Raw genomic sequence first — 20402 nt, 5'->3', positions numbered from 1 at the left:
TTTGGTATAGACTGCAGCATGAATAAATCTTCAGGGAGTTACACTGAGCAAAACAAGTAAAACCCATACATGTTTCTATATATGTACACACATACCTATACATATATACCTATATGCATGTATATAAATACATATACATACATAATGTGCACATATACATGTATATAACACTTATACATGTATATAATACATGTATACATATAGAGATATAAAATGCATATATATTAAAAACCTGACATTTTTGAAATGATGGAATTGTAGAAATGAAATAAAAAATTTTTTCCAGAATATTGGACGTGCTGGGAAAGGGAGAGGCCCCAGAGCAATGTGGTACCAGAATAATTCCTGTGGTGCTGAACTGCCCGAACCAGATATTAGTAGGGAATATGTGAACCAAGGCATACCAGAAAATGCATAGAATTAACTGCATACAGTACAAACAAACTGGGGAACAAGATGAGTGGTTTGTGTGTGATCTCACTAGGGACAACTGGACAGGCAAAACCTAGAGCAGTGACTGTCATTTTACCACTTAGACCTGCCTGTGAGGGGGGCTTGTGCGAAGGATCCAATGGCTAATCCTCCACCTGCAAGTGCGGGCATCCCATAGGGGCACTGGCTAATATCCAGTTCCCATCCAGTTCCCCCCTTGTAGCCTATGAAAGCAGTGCAGGATGGTCCAGGTCCTTAGGACTCTGAACCTGTGGGGAGACCCAGATGAGGCTTCTGGCTTCTAGCTGTTTCAACCATTTCGGTAGTAAACCAGGAGATGAAAGATCTTTCTTTCTCTCCTTCTCTCTGTAAATCTGCCTTTCCAATAAAACAAAACAAAACAAAAAAAACAGATAGTTAAAAATCTACGTGTGAACCTAATTCTGTCAAATTTAACTTTTTTTAAAAATGAATGTTTGTTGACATTAGGTATCTAGATAAATGTTCAATGCTACAGAATGTCAAACTTAGCATTTTTCAACTGGCTATCTCTTCTAAGTTAAATATTATAGCCTCAAATATTTTACTAAGACATCATTTATGAAATAATGCCAGAGAACTTGATTGAAGGGGTGATACATGCAACCTAGGTACCTAAGGATGATAGAATACTGGTGGAGTATATCAAATATCCTGGTGGAGTAGGTGGTTGGCCTATTGGAAAATGTGCTTTGGGAATGTGTTGGAGTTGCCTGGATTTGAATTCCAGTCCAGGCTCTTGCATCCAACATCCTTTTAACACAGACCCTGACAAGTACTCTGGTGGCTCCGGTGAAGGGGTTCCTAGTGCCCACATGGAAAGCTGAACTAAGTTCCTGGCTCCTGGCATAGGCGGCAGAGAAGGAGCAAACCAGTGAACGGGAGTTCTATCAAACCATTAAATAAAAATTTAGTGAAAGATTCTGCGAAATCCTTTGCTCTTTTTTTTTTAATAAAAAGGAAAAAGAAATAAGGTTTATCCAGAACACAAGTTGTGTGTGTGTGTTTTCTATGAAGCAAATGCTTATATTCTTTCGCTCATATGGTTACCATGGCATTATGGCTGGATCCTATTAGAAGTGTCCCATTTTTATGCATAAGCAAATATTTAGTACTTGTTAGGGCCAGTAATAATGTAAGTGTTCTATACATTTAAGGTTGTTAGTGTGCAATCTCCCTTGTACAGGTAAGGGAAAATCTGGGAAAAATTATGTCAGGAAGAATTGAGGCAGACTAGTTCTTGATCCCTGCACTGTGTTACCAGGGGGCTAGAAATCAGATTTTAATCCTTCTACTCAAACTCCATAGAGGTAAAAAAAAATTCAAGATTCAAACACATCTTTCCACTCTACTGATGTTTATCAAATTGTGTGAGGTTTATTGGGTAAGGGGTGGGGGCTTGCATGTATTAGTACCAATTAGTATCTCAAAACAAAACAAAACCTGGCTCCTCCACTTTCCCAGGAGATGTTTTGATTAAGATCCTAGCATTGGGATGTTCAGTAATCTAAGGATCTAATTAATGTTAAGATCCAAGCCCAACTGCATCCTGCAATACAAAGCAGATTTCCTATGAAGATAAAATGGAATGCTGTAATATAAATAACAGCAGATTTTGTCAATCTTAACATGCTTTTTTTTCACAGTTTAACATCTCTAGTAAAACTGTGTATTATATCTGGCACAATTCCAATGAACACAGAATTTTTCTTTCTTGGTACATAAAATATTTTAGGTTTCTTAACAAAAGATAGTATTAATTAAGCATCATTATTTTTATTCTAGGATTACATATGCAAGGGTGCTCATGTGCATGCTATGGGAGAGTGTTGCAAAGACGACCTTCAGCATCTGTTGTATCAAGGTCCACATACAGCATGGGTAAGTGACTGATCATTATTGGTTATGATAGTTGAAATGATGCTTGAAAAGACATTGAAGTTGATGAATCTTTACCTAACTGTATTGGTATATAAATGTGTGCATAAACTTATTAAAGATACTTATTTCAAAGGAATAGTATGTGTAGTGTAATTGGCATGATTGTCAACGTTACTCTTCTAAGAAGTGCAAGCATATTACAAAGCTAGTATTCATTTATGCTTGCTGCATCTGTTCTAGAAGTAGTTGAATGGCTTTACGAAGATGATTGCACTTTTGCCTCCTGTCAGTCTTGGGGAATACAGTGTTATCATTGCAATTACCCCTGTTTTTACAGAAGTTTGAGCTGTAGGAACCTTGCACAATTACATAGTGACAAGCAGTAGAGCAAGAGTGGGAACAGTGGGGCCGTTTGAGACAGGCGTGTAGTTCCTGACGTTGATCTGGAAGTATCATGCACTCATGTTCACACTGTGGGCTCACACCGAACCAGGCAGAGATAGTGCGCATGGAAGTGTACTGTGATCACAGTGAATGAGTAGGAAAAAAAATAAGCAAAAGAGTATGAAGTAAAATATTTGTAAATGTTATTTATTGCGACTTTTTTCAAATGTAAACACTGCATTTTCATATTCTTTCTACCAAATGCATTTGTTTACAAAATTTTGCTTTTCTGAAGAACACTCTAATTTCATTAGTTTCCTCATAAAACACATAGTCCATACCTATTCCAGACTACACACTGTGTCAGTTTCTTCTTAGAGGTTTTGTTTCTTTGTTGGCCTGGTCTTGCTCCTAATCTGTCTATGCTTGCCTTACTGGGTGTGCGATCTGGACCTGTCCTCAATGAGAATGTTGAAGTGGATGTAGTCTGAGGTTCCACACCCATCCTCTCACTGTGTCTTTGTCCGCTAATTCCCACATTTTGGTCCAGGGGGTTCTCAACCTGTTTGTTTGTTGTTTTTAGTGATTAGAAGAGTTTTCAGTTTGTAAAATATCACCCTAAATATTATGGAGAGGCATGTCTCCTTTATGGAAATACTTACAGTTTGAAAGACTAAATGAAGAAAAAATATTGCAGGCCCTGCTGGGCATGTTGAATCAGAATGGACTGAAATCTAGCAATTCCAAACACTGCTTTGATTGGAAAAGCTTACTGAATACATGCAAAAACCCAGACTGTCACTCTAACTCAGTAAAGAAGGAAGATTCATTGTATTTCTCTACAAAAAAAATGTAGTAGTCACTGTTATTGCTTCATGTATTTAAAAAATTATAATGGGGTTACTGCATCAATGCCCAAATGTACCTTTTACTAAGGGACACAGGGTTGCTAATTGTTTTTCTAATTTTGGAAAGTAAAACATCACTTAAAGAATTCAGATAAAAATTACTAATCGCTGTTCAATCTCCTGTCCAAGTTTGAAAATTAAATGTGCATTATTCTGCTCCGAGCATATTTTTGGTGCATAAAATATTACCCAGGACTCTCTTATTTTTATTGTTTTGCTTTACAATTTGGGGTAATGCTGAATTTAGCTAAGAGTTCAGATGGTCTAGCATACTGTAAACCAAACATTCCTAACTAATTTATTATGGCTAAAAGACAGGTTTCTACAAGTAATATTCTCCTGGATAATGGCAGCATCTAACACAAAACAAGTAGAATTCGCTTGGTTTTCCCTTAAACCATATGATTTTATTTTCAAAAAAAATCAGTAACAACATTTTGCCTTTTGCTACAAAAAAAATTTAAGTTAGAAGTGCCAGAAGGCTATACTGAACATAGTTTAAAGTTGCTTCAGATGGGTTGACTTCTCATTTGTCTTAGTAACTAGAGACATCTTCTGTCCTGGAAATTTCGCTGCTTTTATCAATGAAAGATTACAGTTGTTGCTTATTTCCTAGACTGAATGAATAATTCCATTCCAAATTCAGCTCTAAATCATGGATAACTCAATATTCACTCATTCACTCACTCACTCACTCAATTAGCTCTGTAGGATCTAAAAACCATGTGTGTGGGAGCAATAGAGAAAGCCGAGGCTCTCGATGGCATATCCTTGGCATGGCGGAGGTTACTGTTTCATCTGGAAAGCAGATGTGCAGGCAACCAAAGGATGCTTTAATAAAAATGCTATGAGAAATAAAAAAATACAGGGAAAATTACTAATTTGACTATTGAGCTAAAAGCAGCTTATAAAGGATAAACTATCTTATTGAATTAGGGGGTAATTGGAAGTTTGATTTGCAAACACAATGCCACAATGTTAACTATGTTTGCATTTCTATAACTTGAAGAATTTCTTTAGAGAGATAATACCAAGGATAAAGAGGAAAGTGAGCTAAATAGGCAATAGCGAAAGAATAGCATCAAATTAATTTTTAGGTTTCCATCTGTAGTTTCATTCCTCAGTCATTGCCAAGCCATCTTACTTGTTTGCCCCAGAACACTCACACTTACCATATAGGGTCCCCATGGAATACATCGTTAAACTGTTAAAATGGTCTTCCTGGATAACATTAGCACCATTAACCAAGTTATTTCACAGATCACATAGACAGCCAGCACTACTCATTTCATCCATATTTCGTAAATCATATCCATTCAAGAACTTTAGTGCCTTTTTTAAAGTAATTTTATGACATCCCTCACAAAGCATGTAGAAATAAACACATAATCTTAATACATTGATTGTGCTCACTGCAGTGTTGTCCATAAAAGCAGTTTAACAGAGAAATGATGCTGTTCTCATCTTTAACCTGCAAACGCAACTGCCACTAAGTATCTTTGTGTTAAGTGCTTACTGACAGAAATGTCCCCAAAACACTAATAGAATATTTAACATAATGTCATTTATTAAAAAAAATCAAGAGAAAAGAACATAGAGCTATCTGAAATTTTTTAGCATAGGAAAATATCAAAAGGAAATTTAAATCTGAAGTTTGGGATCTCAACTGTAACTAAAATTTAGTATAAACACAATAAATGATTCAACGTGTACATTTAAATATACTGATGAAACTGAAGAAATAAAAACAACATTCTGAAAATGCAGGATAATGATTGTGGTGCACACAAAGACAAACTGCCACCAGCAGGTTACTCCCTAGTTCATGGAATTTCCAATCATTTTATTGAAAAATGAAAATACATTTCAGCTCAACTTATGGGATATTAGTACAACTGAAATCAAATTCAATCCATGGTAAATATTGTTTGTGGAGAAAACGGAGTTTCTCTCCAGTGTTTAACTTCTGACCAGCTCATTTTTTTTTTTAATTTTAACTTTTCATTTCAACCTCTTCAATGTGAGTTCAGGGTATTGAAATCATCACTCATAACTAAGCTTTAAATTAATATGTGTCAATAAAGTAATCCATATACAAATATAGGGAATATCTCTCTGTTTCTAAGCAGACCCAGAACATAGGGTAGATTCAATCTGAATTGACATATAATTGACATAAAATTTCAAGTCCATAAGTTTTTCTCTGTAGTAATAACATACACGTTTACTTATAAATATTATGGATATTCACCAAAGACTTTTTATACTATATTTGAAAAATTTCTGATCATTCTGTAGTAGCTTTCTCTTTAGTTGAAGTAGAAAATGCCAGACATTGATTTTTAAAAATAACACTAAGAAAATGAATTAAACTGGATAGCCACAAAGGGAATGTTGTAGGAAAGAAAATAGTTTGGGATTGAACCCTATGATTTTATTGTTTTCACAGAAAATGCAATAACTCCTCATTGACATCAACTACCCAGTTGCAAGAAGAGTATACCTTCTGCTTTGTTGAGACCCAAGTGAGACAATTCGTAAGTAATCATCAACCAAGATGTTAATGGATTTGGGGTAACAGTTTCCAATTTGAATGTCTGTTGATCAGGCCCTGATCTTTGAAAGGCACATTAAAAAAATGTTTTGTGGTAAGGAGCATGCATTCAAAGAATCCTTAGAAACCAGTTATCAAAATCAATTAGTTATGTCATCTTTCAAATCAATCATGAAACAAAAACAGATCATGAAAAATACGACAGCCAATTCCAGTCTTAAATACAGAACTAAATGAATGAATTGTTCTTCAAAGTATACACTTTATTGACAGGTCAGTTTATTATAAACTCTTTAAAATAAAAATGCAGGTTTGGAGAAAAGTTAGTACAATTGTAATTCGTGTGTCATTATATTTGAAAATATAAAGAATGGCATTATTTTTACTATGTATTACATGGTGACTGACTAGTTGGGTTCTAATTCTAATATATTTGTATACTTCATTGTCATCCCCAAATCAATTGTGATACATTTGAAATGAAACGTAATTATTTCAACCTATTTATTGCATGACACTGTGGTATACCATGAATGTTTTGGATGTCTAAAAACATTTAGTGGAAGAGTAAAGTTCTGTTCTGTTACATCCTGTGCATTACATGGAAGAAGGAAGCATTTTAAGTCAGGGATACAAAGAATGTAGAAAATTATGGTGGAACTGACAAATAAGAGAAAAAAAGAAAGGCAGGCTAAGTGTATGGAAACTATGTAAGAAAGGACAAAATGAGGTTTATTTTTACATACTGCATAGTAATGAGCTTTTTATATAAATCACACAAGCGTGGGTGGATATATGTCACTTTTGGTTTTGTTGAAATGTAATAATGCTGGGTATTACTTGGCACTCTTGGAAACTTGAATTTCCTATCTTTGATGCAAACAGTACGAAGGTGTACTTTACCTTTTATGACGCAGAAATGCTATCAATTGCAAGGAAAAGATGCCTGATGGCAAGATAATAAATTGTAGGGATAAAATTTTTGTGTTAATAGAGTAATCCTTCTAATGAATGGGCACCATGATGGGCAGTATGGGATTATGGGATTACACTGCGTTGTCTTTGTCCTGGACAGTTACATGCTTCATTGCCTGGTATCTTCCTATTAAAGAAATAAAAATGGCATCAATTCAGTTGAAATACGGTATCATAATGGAGGAGAGGGAGTGTGTTGGTGAGTTCAATTTACATTCAATACAAAAATATTAGGAAAAAGAAGGCAGTTGTTGAACAGTGCTTGAAAGTTTTCAGTATTATTACTAATATTAAAGAAGAAGCTACTTAATATAATTTACATTTCCTTTACGCCAATATCTTTAAGTTTTCTGCATTTTTACCCTTTCATCTCAATTAAAGCAACTAAACATTTGAGCTGAAGTAGAAAACATTGATTCTAATCCTAACTATGTTGGCTTACATAAAAGAGTCAGAACCCACTTGACATATGCATTTCATTTATTACAATATCAGCAAATCTGAATGCTAAACACTTCCTCTGATTGCCTCTTGGTTGTTGTTGTTCACATATGTCTGCAGCTACTCCAATATTTAAGCAAAATGAAATCTGAAGTACCAGCCAGTTCTCAAAAACTTTGGAGTGTTGTATATTCTAACTGTGTGATAGGATCAAGGAGGGTTTAAGTGTTTCATGAATATTTCATAGTCAAAGTGAAGCTCTCACAGCACTTTCTTTGTGCAGGGGTTGCTGTGTTAAAAGCAATTTTGCCTATTTTCTTGCAAAGGACAAATGTATTTTTGAATATTCGGAACAGTTTTCTGCAAAAGCCTCATTGCCACCAACGTCAAGATTCTCAAAGGCAATGAGTTAACGCTCGTTAGATGGAAAAGATTTTTGCTGATCGTCTCCAACAAGAGTAAAGACAGTGATGTGTTTTGGAGACTGAAGACACGTGACCGGTGGTCACAAGGTGCGCGTCAGGGTGAAGGGAGATCTTGCAAATCTTAAAGTGCTCTAGCCGTAATTAAACCTCTTTGGTAAGATATATGGGTGATTTTTGAAAACATCCCATTCTGCCTCACTTCTCCAAAAGTCACGAGACTGACTTACTGTGTCTAAAGAACGTGGTTGAGCTTAGTTCTGTCGGTATAAGACAGCCTGGTCCCTGCCCTTACGGACTATGATTATATTAAAAACCAAGTTCATCTTGATCTCAGGTAATACGTATTAGGTATTAGAAATACAGGTGAGGGCATCAGGGAACTGTAGTTAACGTTTCCTCCTGCAGATGTTAAGATAAATAAACCAGTGAAGATCTAGGCCGTGAAAATCTAACGCATGGATTGTGTAGCTAGTCTCAACGTTAGTGCTAAGTAACTGTCAGCAAACACACGTACCGCTTACCTGGCAAGAGGCTTTATTGAACAGAGCTGTAAAATTATATGTTAAGATGAATTATTGAATTTGCACAAACATTTCTACATTTTAAAAAAAATCAAGCTTTGTCATTTTCTACTACATTTTGTTGTGCTTTTGTACTGATAATTGCGAATTGATTTAATGCTTCTATCCCAATTAACTTGCATAATCAGTGTTTTGTTTTGAATCCTGGGGTATTGAAAGAACATGGAATAATAATATTCTTCTTTAGGCAACAGTCTTTTTAAATGAAGTTAAAAGCTGAGATAATGGAAGGAAAAAGATCTTCAAACTTTCGTAATCAACAGGTTTAAGGGAAATTTCCAATGCGTTGGAAAACTGGCTGGTTCAAGGTGTGGTTTGTCCTCAGGTAGCTCAAAATCATTTTTACAGGTTTTTGTTTTTTTGTAAAAGTGTTTTTTTTTTTTTAATCCTGGTGAAATAATAAAATAATATTTCACAATTTGCAGTCTGAATAAAGGGCAGAGGCGTATGACTGTCAGTGTTTAGAACAAAGCCAGATGTGTCAGGCCTAGTTCCGCTTTCGTTCGTACGCACTGGAATCCCATTTTCTGGCTCCCTCTAAAGCTAGGGCCGATTTCTTGCCAAATGGAGGTTAGAGTAACAATGATAATAATAATAAAAAAAAATCACTTTTGTGTTTTACCACCTTCTGCGCTAAGGATTATCTTAATAGCCTTTTTCTCTGGTTGACCCATTTAATGACCTGGAAGAAAAAAGTGTCGCTCCCATGTCTGGTCTGAATGGAAGTTATTCTCTAATGGATAACATGCCGAAAGGCCATGGCTGTCTAGGAGTTTGAACAACACATATCTTGTCTGCTTGGGCTTACGCAGCAGCTCCGGTCCTTTCTTCTTCAGAAGCGGCTCCGTTGTCTTGCCTGTAATGTGCACATGTAGGCTCTGTAGTTTGTTTATAAAATAGTTTTACACAAACCACACGTAGCAGTGCAAGCTTCTGAGTTGAAAATTATTCAGGCTTGTTTCATTGAAGGCACTTGGTTTCCATGGCAATTTATAAAAGATGGTGGTTTGGTTTCTTCGTTGGAACAGATGACGTAGTTTGGGTGTTCAAGTGGCCGCAAACTGCGCTAAGCCTGTGTCGTGTGTAAGCCCAGGTTGCCCACCCTGGATAGCAGTGCATGCAAGGACAGACAGCATACAGTTATCTAGCTTAGCCATGGGAGGGGCGGGAGAAACAGAAGAAGGGTAGAGGGGGGATAGAACGGGGAGGAACATGAATGCTTTAAATAATTGTCACTTCGGGCATTTTCAAGGAAGGGTATAACAGCCAAAGGTAAAAGGGCCTACATTTATTTAATTCTCTACGTAAAACCTTCTCGAAAGGAAAAGAAATGCCAGCTCTCCACGTACCCTGTTTACAGTGAGGTTTTTGTTGGCAGGCCATTAGGTTTCCATGGTAACAAGCAAACTATTCATTTGAAACAAAACCAGCCATGACTTTGTGCTTTGACAAGGATTTCTATAGCTCTTTTCTTTTTCTTTTTCTTTTTTTTTTTTTTTTATTCCCAAGAGTTCAACCAGATGACGCGGTAATCTTTTTAGCCACAAAAGCACCTGAAGGTCTCTTCTCTACTCAGGTCAATATTATCTTTTATATGTAGTTTGGAATAAGTTATACTTCCGTGATATCTTTTTATCCCCAGTGCTTAAAAAATTTTTTTTATTATTTTATTTTTGAGTCAGAAGTCAGTGGAGGAATCTTTGGTAGTTTGTTTTTTTTTTTTTTCAGTGTCCATTTACAAAGACTCTTTCTTCATGCTAGTGCCTGGTGAATCTTGTATAGCCTCTGCCAGGATAAGGTCACCTTCGAGGACTTAAGATAGAGATGAGGACGATAATTGGAAAAAGCCATATATGAACTAAAATCCCAACAGCACCATCCACGGAATCTGAAAGTAGGGAAAAAACAGATACAAAAAAAGAAAAGAATAAGCATTCCACCTAGCTAGTAAAATAATTTGAATAAAATAATAAAAAGATTTAGTATATGGAAAATATTTTTGGAAAGTTGGTATTCATAAACTTTCTTAGGCAAGTAAAAGCGATATGGCTTGGATAAATGGTTAGAGATTTGCTTAGATGCAATTATTCATAGGTTTCTAGTGGCTGTACTGTGCATGGAAGCTTAGGATGGTTATATGGGTTTATGTGAATGACTCCTCGCAGATCTGCTCACCATCTGACAGAATGAACATGGAAGAAAGTCTGTCATTGATTTAAAAAGGGAGTTTAGAAGAAAACCTAACTTGTCAACTGTGTCAAGCTTGAAACCGGAGATAAAAGCTGCTCTTGGTGCTAACCAGACTAGATGACAATGGGCGGAGAAGTTAACTGTTGGAACAAGCATTCATGCTCTGATCATTACTTCTTTTTTATAAATTGTTGAAATAACATTCATTGTAGTTTAAGAGGCACCAGGAAGACCATTCTAATAACTGAAAAAAAACCTGGCTTTCACCAAATCTGACCGCCTGGAGAAGGGCTGGGAGTCCAGGCAGCTTAGAGGAGAATTTTGACTTTCATGCTTGTCAATACTTAGAACATTCTATATATGCTGAAACACCCACCATTTTCAGGATTTACTAGTTTCAGGAGGTGAAACTGGGAAGGAAAATGTTCTGCATAATAATGGCAATGATGAGCTCCCCGCAGGCATTGGTAATCAGTGCAATGTAGTTACTCCAGGGTGGTTTGCTTCCGCCTTTAGGAAGTGAATTACGTTCTCTTGCTCTTCTCTTTTGGAAAGTTAAATTAATTTGTGCAACTAAAGACATAATATTCTCCATTGAGCCAACTTTGAAAATGTAAGATTCCTGTAAAAACCAGTGACTAGCCGTAGTTAGGATGTTAACAACTGCTCAGTTTTTGTTGTAAAAGGTAAAAGGAGTTCGATTCTGTGAAGAGAAGGCAAGCTTTTCTAAACAGGACGGAAGTCTAGTTGTCTCTAAAGCAAAACTATAGACAGGTCCAGGCAAAAGTTGTTACTGAAAGTGCTGAACTGTTAAGTGTAATGACAAGAAACTATGTGCTAATGGCTCATTGTTACCCACAATCTTAGTATTTGTCTTATGATAATGCTTAAAAAAGATGGAGGTAATTCAGTTCACATGAGCAATCATTGCACAGTCGCACAAACTTGGCTTTCAACGTCGAGACTGTGACTGAGCATGCATAGTGAGAAACTTTAACAAAGACTTTGATTTGCTCTAGATTTGCACAACCCTGATTTTAATGCGTTTGTATGTGCTAAATCATTGATGAGTTATTTGTGTAAATGTGGCTTGATTGCCACCCTTGTGTATGACCACAAAATTACAGTGTGGATTAGTCTAAGAAAATCCTCTAATAGGAAGAACTTCTAATCATGGTAGTGCATCTGTCAATTTCAAATGCATTCTAGGGAGATGAAGAGGCTGTGTAAAACATGGTTATGATCTCTGCATTATTTATAATTTCTTATGCTATTAAAAATGGGTCTGTCTTGAAAAAAATTAGAATATGCCATTAAACTATAATCAAACCAAGAAAACAACAAGTTAGTAATGAAGACCAAGGAAGCAAAAAGGAAGGGGTTAATTACACTAGACAAAATTAAGATATTCTAATCTGTAATATTTGTACAATGGATTTTTATAATATGAAGTGTTTTTTACTATTATTGGCAAAAGTTAGAGATAAGAACAGCTGTGGTTGTGAAAATGTAGGTTGAGAACATACATTCAAACAATTTTTTTTAAGTTTTACAAATTTTCCTGAAATGCCATAAACTGACATATTTAAAGATACTATTTAAAATGCAAGTATAGTTTCCTTACATAGATGTAAATCAAAATTAGTCTTATGACAAAGATGCCTACAAAGAAATGCAATGATTCGGTTTCAAACATCAGCATATTAGATACTGGAAGTTTCCAAATAAATTAAAATAACATTTTAAGACTTTGGAATTTATTTAACAGCACTTTTCTTATCGCAGTATAGGAAGACAAGACACTCACTCTTAGTTGTTAAGTCCTGTTTTGTACATTCCCCTTCTGCAATCGACACGTCATCAATGGCAATGTCGCCTTCGATCCCAGGACCTCTAATACCTTCGAATATTAGCTACAAATGGGAATGAAACAAGTGGAAATAAGTCAAAACGTCTGGAGCAGATTTGTATTCAGTAACCAAGGAGACAAAATTGCCAATGATCAAGATTGGTACAAAAATATTAAGCATAAGAAATCGTAAGAATAGAATCTTTCTCACATGTTAGTTTTTCACATTAAAATCACTGTTTTGATCATTTTAAGAAAAGATTAATTTATTTGAAAGAGTTACAGAGAGAGAAGAAGGAGCCCGAGGCAGTGACTTTTCTTGATATGCAACAATAGCAGTTCCAATCTTTTTTTTTTTTTTCTTAAGAGGTGAAGGCACAGAGCTGGCGATGGCTGGCTCACTCCCCACATGCAGGCAATAGCTGGGACTTGGCTGAGCTCCAGCAGGGCGTCAGAATTCAAGGCAGATCTCTTGTGCATGGCAGGGGCCATCCCCTCTGCCTGCCGGGGTCTACATGAGCAGGAGGCTGGAGTCAGGGACAGGGGCCTTGAATAGAACTCAGACTGACAGGGGGTGTGGGCGGTTCACAGGCTGTCTTAACTGCCAGGCTAGTTACCCTTCCATCACTTATAACTTTCCTCCCATATCATCTCAGGAACAGAAAGTGGTGATCTGCCCATGACCGAGTGAAAAAACATCATGCATTATGCATTCTTTCGTTGTTGTAGTTCCTGATGGCTACTATAAATCAACTACCCACTTTATTCTGTGAACAGGTTTTGTGGGTTTGACTGTGTCAGAACTGTTTTTGGAGGCGAGAGCGGTTTGCTTGCCGGAGTGGCCTGTCCTGTTGTGGGTGGAGAGTGTGTGCTGGTGTGCGGCTGCCTCTCTTTTACCCAATTGACAGCGGGGGCTGCAGAAAACAACCCCTTTCTTCGAGAGCCACTGCATCTCTTCCCCAGATCTGCCCTTGGTCATATGAGTACCCACTGCTCCCTGCAGTCACTAGCTCCTTTCATTTCTGCTGGACCCGGCGCCATTTCTTCTTCCTCACAGCTCACAAAATTTGTACCCATTATGTTGGTTTTTAAAGCAAAAATAAATCTAATTGTGTAGCAACAATAAGAAAACAAGTGCTAAAATCCTCTTTTCTGTGTTATGTAGTAGTCTTTGCATGGGTATTTTTCTTTCTTTTGTCATTTATTTTTATTGGAAAGGCAGATTACAGAGAAGAGGAGATAAGAGAAAGATCTTCTGTCCGTTGGTTTACTGCCCAAATGGCTACAACACCCAGAGCTGAGCTGATCCAAAGCCAGGAGCCAGGAGCCTCTTCCGGGACTCCCACCTGGTTGCAGGGTCCCAAGGCCTTGGGTCATCTTCTGCTGCTTTCCCAGGCCACAAGCAGGGAGCTCAAAGCAAGTAGAGCAGCCAGGACATGAACCGGTGCCCATATGGGATTTTGGTGTGTGCAAGGTAATGACTTGGGCCATTAAGCTTCTATCCCAGGACATTGAGCATTCTTTCAAATACAGTCCATTTGGTTTTGTATAAACACGTATCAAGACATTTGTTTAGAATTTTTCCTTTTTTGAAAATCAGTTTAGATTCTTAACAATCTATTTGTTGTAGCTGAGAACAAAACGTTATCTCTGAATTAGTGCATTGTTTTGTATGTACATGGAGAATGCGTTCCTCATATTCCTGGTATTTAGCTTTCGAGTTACCTCTGTGACATCACTTCTCATACAGTGTAGAAAATTTGTAGATAGTCATGACTCCACTTCCGCTGGCTGTCCGTCGGCAGAGGTTTGAATATGCTGTCTCTGCAATAGCGTCGGACACTGAAGACTAGTTCATGAGTATTAGATGAATGAAAGATTCTCTGATAATTATGGGTATGCCATTATACGGACAAGCAGCAAGTTTGTGTTTAATACTAACAAGGGTCTTTTAGAATCTTCTCTATAATCCTCAAAGTGTATCTCTAGCAAAAGCTTGAATTCTTTTGATTCTATAAGGAATCATACGTATTTAGTGGTTTATATAATCCTAGGGAAAAAATGTGTATGCCAAAATGACGCATCTAGTCTGGTTTTCCCAAAGATACGGGCATTTTTGGTAGCAGGGAAGAGGCCACTTGGGAAGCCCACCTTCCAAGAACCTGTCTCAAGTTCCAGTATTTTCTGTCGATTCCAGGGTCCTGCTAAAGTGTACCCAGGAAGGCAGCAGGCAATGGTTTAAATAAGTACCTGATTCTTTACCACTCATTAGAGCCTCACACTGAGTTCTCTGCTGGCTTTGCCTGGATCGGCTCTAGCTATTGGGGGCAATGTGTGAGTCAAACAATGGATAGAATCTCTGTCTTTCTCTTAGGGAGTGGTGGAATAGCTGGAATGTTGCTACTCTGTGTCTTCCCCATGAACATGCGTGCTTTTCCCTTCTCTCTCTTATAAGTCAAACATTCATGGGAAACTTAGTAAAGCTCTGTTTCTAACACTGAGCTCATGTATGCAATTTGATAAGATTTTTTATCCTTAATTACAATAAATTTTAGTGAAAGCTTACATTTAAAAATATCAAGGTTTTTTTTCCCCCGAGCATGTAAACATAGCTTCTTAATGGCAAATTTAACGTGATGTTTCTGATAGGCTGTCATGATTTTATAACTGGAAATCTCTTAAGTAGTACATAGAACTATTTTTTAAAACTTTGTTTTATTAGTGTGAATTAGAGAAACAGTAAGATATAGTTTTCCATCCAGTGTTTTATGCCCCAAATGGCTTCTATGGCCAGAACTGGGCTGGTAGGAGACTGGAAGCCAGTAACAGTAGCTTCTGGTCCCCCAAGTGGATGCAGCATGCCAAGCACTTGGCTGAGGCTCTGTAGCTTTCCTAGGCCATGAGCTGGGAGCTGAACCCCAGGTGGACCAGCCAGGACTTCAATTGGCACCACAGGAGCAGAACAAGCCTGCTGTATCACTGTACCACCCTCAGAAGCATTCGTTTTCAACTTCGGTATTGAATCTGCATTTTTCATTTTGACATAAGACAGATGGAAGATCTTGCTCTCTAATGCTGCCTGTCAAGTAAAGAAATCTGTAAAACAGATAAACAAAAATTCTCATCATTAAGACAAAAAAGGGTGGGGGCCCGGTGCGGTATCCTAGTGGCTAAAGTCCTGGCCCCCAATTCCTATCCTGCTCCCTGCTTGTAGCCTGGAAAAGCAGTTGAGGATGGCCAAAAGCCTGGAAGAAGTGCCTGGCTCCTGGCTTCTGATCAGTGCAGCACCAGCCATCACTTGGGAAGTGAATCATTGGAGGGAAGATTTTCCTCTCTGTCTCTCTTCCTCTCTGTATATCTGAGTTTGCAATAAAAATCTTTTTTTCCTTTTCATTTTTTCTTAAAGATTTACCATTTTTTTGGTGTGTAGTTTGCTGAGTATTTACATTGAGATAACTGAGATTGCTTAAGCCATGCCTTTTTTGAGAAAATAGACTGGATAAGTAGGTACTAAACACCGAGGGCTTTTTGCAACCTATTGGTATGAAGGAACTACTTTGCTCCTACCAGCAAGTTTTTAAATCATTTAGGTGTATTTGTATTTTGTTCTCTTTGAAATGTGCTTCTTACCTGATAGAGAATTACTCAGAGAAAGCCCTGACGTGCCCCAACCCCTTGTTAGTTTAAGCTGTGCCATGCTGAATTTTCTCTCCTGAAGATAATATGAGAGGAGCTTTATCTTAGGCAAAGCATTCCAAGATTCTTGGCAATTCAGTCTGGGTGCCTATCATCAAATATTTTTCCATTGCAGCCACAAGGCTAAAAACTTGTAGCAAGGTAGAGTACTTGCAGCTTATAGTGAAGGAAATCAGCACGTGCTTGTGGGGCATGAGACGGGGTGTGCAGTGTAACCATGAGAATAGAGTGAGAGACGCTCAGGGGTTTGTGTAAGGAAGTAAGATACACATCAGAGTCCAACAAGGAAAGACTAACGTGTTTTTGCACCTACGGTAACCTGAAAGTTATAGATGGAGCTACGTGCATAACCCTCCCGCAGAGAGGGAAGCTACAGAAATGGGCTTGGAATTATATGAGTTCCCTTAGTGATGTAAAGGTACCCAGCTTCTTAAAAAATCCTTGTTTTTTTGTGAAGCACGCAATCATTTTCTACTTTGTAGATTCATGATTCCTGCTGGCAGCAGTCAATGTAAAATAATGACATGATGTCAAAGAATCAAAACTAAAATCTATAAATCACTGAAATAATTACTGACCTCTCCAAACTGCAAAGACCATTAGAATGATCTTGCCATTACTCAGAACATTTAAAACCCCCTATGTGAATGTATTTAAAGCATCAAACATATTTTGTCTTTGGTATGAATTCCTTTTCATTCTCTGTCTCCCGCCTTCCAGTCTAGTCTGATCAAAAGCCTAAGTTTGGACGTACACTTGTGCCAAAGTTAGGGACAGTCATTTTCTAGAGGAAATGCTGTGAAATTGCTTAATCTCAAACACTGAGGAGGAAATTGTCTGGTGTAAGTTAACTTGTCTGCTTCCTGTTTGCTGGGAATATGCTGACTGGTAAATTTTCAGCAAACATGTAGCTGGCCAAAGGACAACAATCAGAAGGGACAAAAATCTATCGGGTTCCATAAACCTGGAATGCCACGGTAAATGAACATTTCATCCCCCAGCGGCAATAATGATTGAAGTAATACAGCACTAGTGATTGCTTACATTTGCAATCATTGATAATAGTTATTTGCCGCTAGATGAAACAGGGTGTTTTTTTGTGTACACATGCCTAAGAATAGCGGGAGCTTTAAATATTACGTGGAAGTAAGTCATGTAATTAGTAGCTGTCTACAAGTATGTTAAAATAATGTCTAAGTACTTTCAGCACAATCATTTATTTGAAAGCTTGTGATAATGATACGGATCCAATTTAACAGGCAAGAGACCGAGTGTCGTCTTTATCTAGGTCTTTTTGAATACAGAAAAACAGATCCTGAGTAATAGTTTTCTTTGATTGCTTCTAATTTCCATTTTGTTTAGCCATGAAGAATTCATTAGCTGCTTTCAACAGGTTGATTCTCACAAATTAATACATATTGTATTGTTCTGTTTATACTACAATTGTATCTGTGTAATTATGTTTTGTTGTTTCTGATAGATTCAGATTCTAGACCAAGATTCAGAGGGGTAATTTTTTTATATACATCTAAAATAAAATATATGGTCAAAATACAATGTATAAGCATTCAATGTAAATTATATACCTGAGCCAAAATGTTATGTATTTATATTAAAAAAAAAGTTGGCTGTTTCACAACTTTTTCAACAACGTAAGAATGAGACATAGTAATAGTGCATTAGTAGTTATGTTTCAACATGGAAGACAGGATCTGGATTATACTGACTTTGAAAAAAGGTTGTCCAATTTTTGAGAGTTGAATGTTCATATTTCTAAGAAGCTCCACAATGAATCAGTCTACTATTGTATTATGTTTCCTTCCCCTTGAGTAATTGGAAAAAGCATTTGGTTCAATTGATGGGAAGTCACTGAAATCCACCTAGGTGACCAGGCAGACAGGTGCAAGTTTAGAACTCCTCAACAAGGGAGAAGTTATCCAGAACCCATTCTCTACACACTCACATTCCTAGTTTTAAAGGCAGTTTTTCATAACTGATGTGACAATTTTAAGGGTTTTCCCAGTGCATACATGTGCACTTTGCCAGACTTGTCATACACAGAACCCTGCAGAAGAATCAATTCAATTCCGAGTGTATAGATTCAGAACGTTAAAACAGTTATCTATGGCAATAAAAACAATTTTGCGCCATGGACTTTTATTAACCAGCTGATGCTTTTGAAGGATAAACATGAGATATCCATATTTCAAGGTATGTATTTATGATGTTATTAAAGCTTGTGCTTAGATAAGATTTCTCCACAAAGGAAGAGCTCCAGGAAGTACTACGGGGTACAGTGGATAGGCACACCCAGCAATGCATGCATTTCTGCTGATGTGCCATGCTTCCTTCAATGGCGTCTTCTGCAAATGTGGACATTTTTTTTCTTTTCTCTTGATCAGCAATAATCAAAACGGTCTGGCTCTTGTTGCAAACTTCTTGGTTTGAAAACTGAAGGTATATATATATATATATATATATATATATATATCACCTTGAGAAACTGCAGGAAATAAATATATGTAAAACTAGTCTTAAATCAGTATGACTGAATTTCCTATTTTGAAAACAATTATTAGAGATGCAAAATAACTTATAATCATATTGAAATCACATGGATAGATGTAATACTTTAGAGTTGTGTATGTGGAACCTTTATGAAAGTGTCCTGCATGGTTTGCCAATCCTGCCTTCCAAAGGACAATCTGGCTGAGCCATGGACCACATCATTTCAGGTAAAATACTGTGACGTTTCCACACTGCCTAAGCTCTCATCAGTCCTTGGTTTACTTTCATGTACTGAATTCTAGATAAGGAAATCCCGGAATACAACCTTGATATTTCTGTGTGCCTCACCCTTGTGCCTGGTATATTTTGTGCTATGCCATCCTGCTCAGTTCAGATTTCATCTGCCAGTCTGCCTTTCCGAATCGTGATCTCTCCACTCCTCCTTTGGTAGGGAGTAGTCATAGAATTCTGTGCCCATTTATATTACTGCAATTCTTCTGGTGTAGTTTAGATACATCTTTCCAGCACTGTGAGTTACACGGTCCTGTGTAAAGAGCTTCCTGCCTAGCACTGGGCATGCAACAGGAGCTCAAAGTCTTTTAGGATGGCAATCCATGGTAACACATGCTTACTCTGAAGGCCCTTAATAGTTTTCAAGAGGATGCATTTTAGCATTTCTCAAGCAGTAATTTTAGTGCTAAGATCGTGTATAGTAAATAATAGCAGAACTAAAGGTTCTTTTCTTACCTGAAATGAAGTAATTGGATAAATATTAACATGAGCCTCATTCCATCGCTGTCCTTTATTCCCACTTGAAGACCACAGTGGATTCTCTATTGTAGTCTGCCCTTTCAAACGTAGGTAAACATTTAAGACACCTAAAAATAGCAATGACATTTTATTTTGTACAATTTTTGGAATTTGTGTCTTGTCTAAAAACTTGTCACTTTCAAGCAAATTTTCTCAAATCATTCTAATGTTTGCTTTTCATCTTGCTCTTACAGTGTTTGACACCGGATGCAAAATTACCACAGGCTACTACTTAGAGTGTCACACAAGGGACTTTATGGTAAAGTAGAATTCATGGTATACATGCTTGCTGGTTTTCATAATGTTTTTCAACAATATATACTGCTTTGATTATGCACCAGATGCCTGTTAAAGCATCTACTAATTCTTTTGGGTAGCATGGCCTATTGCTGATCTTGTCAGGCAATTAATAGTCATATCAAATCTACATGTGTATGCTTAACACTGATAAGCCTATAAAATATATGCATGTGCACCTACATTTATTTATTTTAAGAAGCAAAATACATGCCTGAAGGAAAGACATGCATGATGCATTTTTATATTACTAATGAGAGAGTGGTGTGTCTTTGAATAAGAAATATGGTTTGCTGGAGAACATGTTTGTTTCTTAATTAACATCCCCATTTCTACAGAAATACTACAGAACAATTTTTTTTATTTTTATTGAATGCTTGCTATGTGGAAAATATTTTGAAAGTAGGTCTATAGAAAACTGGTGTGAAATAT

At 37.0% G+C, this 20402-nt stretch overlaps 1 protein-coding gene across 2 annotated transcripts in view; it reads right to left on the bottom strand.

Annotated features, from left to right (window-relative positions):
* Nucleotides 1–8555: 8555 nt before the first annotated feature.
* Nucleotides 8556–20402, bottom strand: part of MDGA2 (MAM domain containing glycosylphosphatidylinositol anchor 2) — a 665568-nt gene continuing 653721 nt past the window's right edge. For both annotated transcript variants that reach the window (XM_040969572.1, XM_040969573.1), the window contains 3 exons: nt 19611–19741; nt 12618–12723; nt 8556–10508 (listed from right to left, as the gene is read on the bottom strand). In XM_040969572.1, coding sequence (XP_040825506.1) covers nt 10420–10508; nt 12618–12723; nt 19611–19741 — 326 coding nt within the window. In that variant the 3' untranslated portion in view covers nt 8556–10419. The remainder of the gene's footprint in view (nt 10509–12617; nt 12724–19610; nt 19742–20402) is intronic.

This window comes from Ochotona curzoniae, unplaced genomic scaffold (genome assembly GCF_017591425.1).
Source record: "Ochotona curzoniae isolate NIBS_2020 unplaced genomic scaffold, NIBS_Ocur_1.0 scaffold_4701, whole genome shotgun sequence".
NCBI classification, from domain to species: domain Eukaryota; kingdom Metazoa; phylum Chordata; class Mammalia; order Lagomorpha; family Ochotonidae; genus Ochotona; species Ochotona curzoniae.
The sequence above is the reverse complement of the archived record's forward strand: the minus strand, read 5'-3'. Positions and strand labels throughout refer to the sequence as shown.